The 4,504-nt window shown below is 45.7% G+C and overlaps 1 protein-coding gene across 1 annotated transcript in view; it reads right to left on the bottom strand.

Annotated features, from left to right (window-relative positions):
* The window catches only part of LOC111670227 (erythroferrone), a 7,380-nt gene extending 3,783 nt beyond the window's left edge, over nucleotides 1–3,597 (bottom strand). Inside the window, exons 1-3 of the mRNA XM_023426863.2 lie at nucleotides 3,022–3,597; nucleotides 1,995–2,111; nucleotides 1,198–1,312 (exon numbers count right to left, since the gene is read on the bottom strand). Coding sequence (XP_023282631.1) covers nucleotides 1,198–1,312; nucleotides 1,995–2,111; nucleotides 3,022–3,216 — 427 coding nt within the window. The 5' untranslated portion in view covers nucleotides 3,217–3,597. The remainder of the gene's footprint in view (nucleotides 1–1,197; nucleotides 1,313–1,994; nucleotides 2,112–3,021) is intronic.
* Nucleotides 3,598–4,504: the final 907 nt, after the last annotated feature.

Consider the following 4,504-nt stretch of genomic DNA (forward strand, 5'->3'; position numbering starts at 1 on the left):
GAGGGGGAGGGGGAGGAGGGGGGAAAGAGAAGAGACGCATTGATTGTTTGGATCAAGTTGTTTTGAAAAATGATTTCATGAGGAAAAATGACTGTGTGTTGGCGTGCTGCCTGCTCAGCACAGAGACATAAACACACACATTTGCAGAAAGTGTGTGTGTGTGTGTGTGTGTGTGTGTGTGTGTGTGTGTGTGTGTGTGTGTGTGTGTGTGGCGCCACACTGCTTGGAAAACAGTGCTGCTGCGGTCAGACTGCAGACGTCTGAACTCACAGCTTCACCCTGTTTGATGAACTCTCTCTCTGACAGAGCGCCCCCTGCTGGCCGGACACTCCACCCACCATCAGCCCTGGAGCTGAGAGCGCAGATCTCACCCTGCTCTACCTACAGACTGCTGTGGTGCGTGACCTGACACATGTTTATCACTGTCATTGTGGCATCAGTCTGGTTCAGTCTTCAGATCTGTTCTCACTTCTAGCTGCTGGAATAAAAACCGAACTCTTTCAAACACACAGCTGCAAAATACGGAAACACATGTAGAGAAAAACTGATGGAGGAAAACAAGAAGCATGCATGAACGAACAAATTCACTCTCTGACACACACACACACACACACACACACACAAATACAAATGTGCAGAAAGTAACAAAGACACACCATCAGTCAGCAGGTATGTCAGGAATCCTGCAGCTGAGCCAAGTCACATCCACGCTCCACAAAATTACCCCTATTAAGGACTCAGACAGCCTGCCTCCACACACACACACACACACACACACACACACACACACACACACACACACACACACACACACACACAGAGCTGTATTTATATAACCTACATACAGAAACAGAGTGAAAGTGAAATATTGGAGCTGGACAAATCATGTGAAAACTAAAGTGAATGCAGACAGGCTGCTGTCTGGTCCAGGTCCTGACTCCAGTCTGTTGTAGCTAAGTGTAGTAACCATAGTAACCAGTGTTCCGCTGTTGTCGGATCAGGACCTGGAGATTTCAACATGTTTCCATCTGCAGTGAAAACAACCAGGACGCCTGTGATCTGTCAGGAAGATGTGTCCAGGACCGTTAGCCTAGCTTAGCACAAAGGCTGGAACCAGGTTGAAACTGTTAGCAAAGCGTGGTCAGAGAATCTGGAGTGAACCTGGTCTCGGTCTCAGTGTGATCAGTGAACTCTCACCTCTCAGTTTTAGCTGCAGCTCCTGGATGAGCTCCTGTTGTTGGGGCAGGAGGGGGGCGGGGGGGCCCTGAGGCCCCTGTGGTCCTGGAGGTCCTGGAGGGCCTGGAAGACCATGCTGCAGATAGGCATAAACATTTACAGGTGTGTTTCTGTCTACAGCCAGATGTGGATTAGAAACTCTGGAACGTGTCAGCAGATTTAGATTTTTCAGGAGTAGAAACGTTGTTTGGACAAGTTGAGCTTCACGCTGTCAAAGAGTTTGTTTTATTATCAGTTGACCTGCTGATTCTTCTCTGTTCATTCAACGTCATTCATTGAGTCAGTGTCAGAAAACAGTGCTACACTCTGTTTCCTGCTTTGATCAAACCAACAGTCTAAAACATTAAGATGTAAAGTATTAAATGTAGCAGCTCATACAGGACTGTCCTCTGGTCACATTATCAGTCACATCCTGACTCCACCATGTGTTTTTATTCCTCCGCGTCTGCAACAGTCAGAGCAGCAGCCATTTTGTTTTCAGGTTGTCCGTCCGTCTCCTTCTCGTTGAAACCATACCTCAGAAGCACCTTCATGTAACTTCTTCACATTTGGAACATTCACTTGAACTCAAGGATGAACCCAAAACACTTTCAACCAAACTCAAGACTTCTCAGTAATAATGACAAACTTTCACACCAATGGTTCATATTTTCTATAACTGTGGATAAACAGGGACGTGACCTGGAACTAGTCTGAGTGGCGGAGGCTCTAATTCTAGTTATTATATATGTTTCTCTTCAGGTGGAGGTGTGTCTGACCTTGGAGGTTCTCCTGGACCCTTTGGTTCTCCGGTTGTCCCCCTTGTTGGAGTTTCTTCTAAAGATGAGCCAGGAGCTGAGAGGAGACACTCTGGACAGGTCGGAGGACGCCGACTCCTGGAATAACAACAGAACCGGTTTCACACGGTCAGTGTACAACATGTTAACTTTAGCTCAGGGTCTGTTAACCTGCAGTAACCATAGCAACAGTGCTGATGCTTCAGATAGCTGACTGGTGACTAATTTAACCGAAGGTTAAACTGACCACAACAAATTTAACAGTGAAGGTCTCATTGTGTTTTCTCTTCAGATGAACTGAAAGTTGAATTTCCATCATCACGTCTGGGATGTAAATCTCATCATTAAGTCATTAAGTGTAGTAACCATAGTAACCAGTGTTCCGCTGTTGTCGGATCAGGACCTGGAGATTTCAACATGTTTCCATCTGCAGTGAAAACAACCAGGACACCTGTGATCTGTCAGGAAGATGTGTCCAGGACCGTTAGCATAGCTTAGCACAAAGACTAGAAGCAGAGGGAAACTGTTAGCCTAGCTTAACACAGACTTGAAGCAAGGGGAAACAGTTAGCATAGTTTAGCACAAAGACTGGAATAAGGGGGAAACTGTTAGCATAGGTTAGCACAAATACCATAAATAGCAAAAAAAAATCTGAAAAAAAAAGACTTAGATTATTATTGATTGATCAGGATATCAGCTGGTTAATGTTCAGATTAATGATAGTTTCCGTGTTTGAGACTTTTCCAGTCAGTGTCCAGCAGGTTGGTAAATATGACGTCAGAGAACTGGATTCACCAGCTCATTAAAAACAGAATCCAGAGATGTTCAGAAAATATCTTCAACCATTGATCAATTATCAGAATATGTGACTGAGTGAGTAAGACAGTCTGATGTATGAATTAATGATTGATTGATCAGCAGCCAGATCTGCTTCCTGTTCCCTCCTGATGTGGAGACTCGCAGGAACATCTGTGGGTTTATGTGTGAACAGGTGAGGTTGTTTTCTTACCAGGATCTCGGTGCTGACAGCCTCGTCCTCATCCAGCATCTCCTGACTCTCTTCACTCTCTACGTCATCGACGCTCGCCGTCTCCACTACCACCGCCGTCATCATCATCATCATCAATCCCAGGAGCACAGGGAGCAGCAGCAGCCCTCCTGCCCCACCTGGAGAGCTCCTTCCCTGGGATAACCTGAGCAGCATGCTGGGCGGGAGTGGGAGAGGTGGAACCAGAGAACGAAGGCGTTCAGGTCTGCGTCTGTATGGACCTAAGATGTTCCCATGATGCACCTCTGTAGGTCTGCTCCTCTTACATCAGCTGAGCCTGTGTTCAGTGGGTATGTTGAACGTCTCATGTGATGACCTTTGACACCAAGCTCTCCTCCTGAAATCTCCCACTGTGACGTCTTTTCTTCACCTCCTGCGGCCTCCTCCTCTCTCTCCAGACGTAAACACAGAGTCTTTGAGGGAGGTTTCTCTCCGTGGGTCTCGTGCTTCCTCCTCCTCCTCTTTTTCCAGCTCTTCCTCTCTTGTGTTTCAGCGCAGACTCCTTCCTCCTGGAGCCTGTTTTTCTCCTCTGCTCTTCCTCTCTGCTGAGTCCCTTTTATCTGCCTCCCTGCTCCCTGACTCCTCCTCCTCTTCCTCAGCTCCTCCCCCTCCCACTCTTTCTGTGTTCCTTCCTTTCTTCTCTCTATCTGTCTGTGGATCTGAAGCTGTCACTCCGTCTGTCTGCAGTCTTTTCCTTAATGTCTCCCCAGCGTCCGTCTGTCTCTCTCTCTGTTTTATCTCTTCTCCCATCGTTTGTCTTTCTTTCCCTCCAGACTTTGTTTTTCTTCTTCTTTCCACCCCCTCCCTCCTCCTCCTCCTCCTCCTCCTCCTCCTCCAAGTTTCTTCTCCTCATGCTACAGCTGTAAAAGGAATCAGATATATGACCATATATCTGCAGATTATTAATTATTTGCTGTGTACTCTATGTCTGTGTGTAAAGCTGATAAACACTGAGGATATTTTGTGTTTATATTAATTATAACCAAATATCTCCCAGAAACATTTTAATATGGGTGTAATGTGTCATTAAACTGTCACAGCTCCTCTTTTATTTCATCCTGCAGCTGATTGAACTGAGACAACGAGATAATTACAGTTTCAAGTATTTGGCAGATCAGATATTTCATGTGATGTGTCGTTGTCTCTGAGCTGCGCATGTTGAAGATGTTTTCTAGCCTCCTGTGTTTTCCTTTATTTAACAGGTGGATGTGTCGGTGAGATGGAGATGTCTGAGAGCAGCAGGAGTGAGACCTGAGTGTGTTTGTATCACTTCCTTAAGAGGTTTTCACTCAGGTGTGTTGTTGTTAGTTTCATATCCATGTCTGTCTTCAACTCTGGACCTTAAACAGGTTTTAACCACATTCTTGTCCCTTTGTAAAACACAAGGAAAACACAGATTAAAACTCAGATTAAAACACAGGTAAAACACAGGTAAAACACAGGT

This window comes from Seriola lalandi, unplaced genomic scaffold (assembly GCF_002814215.2).
Source record: "Seriola lalandi dorsalis isolate HSWRI2012SDOR001 ecotype SW California unplaced genomic scaffold, Sedor1 jcf7180002054843, whole genome shotgun sequence".
NCBI lineage: Eukaryota > Metazoa > Chordata > Actinopteri > Carangiformes > Carangidae > Seriola > Seriola lalandi.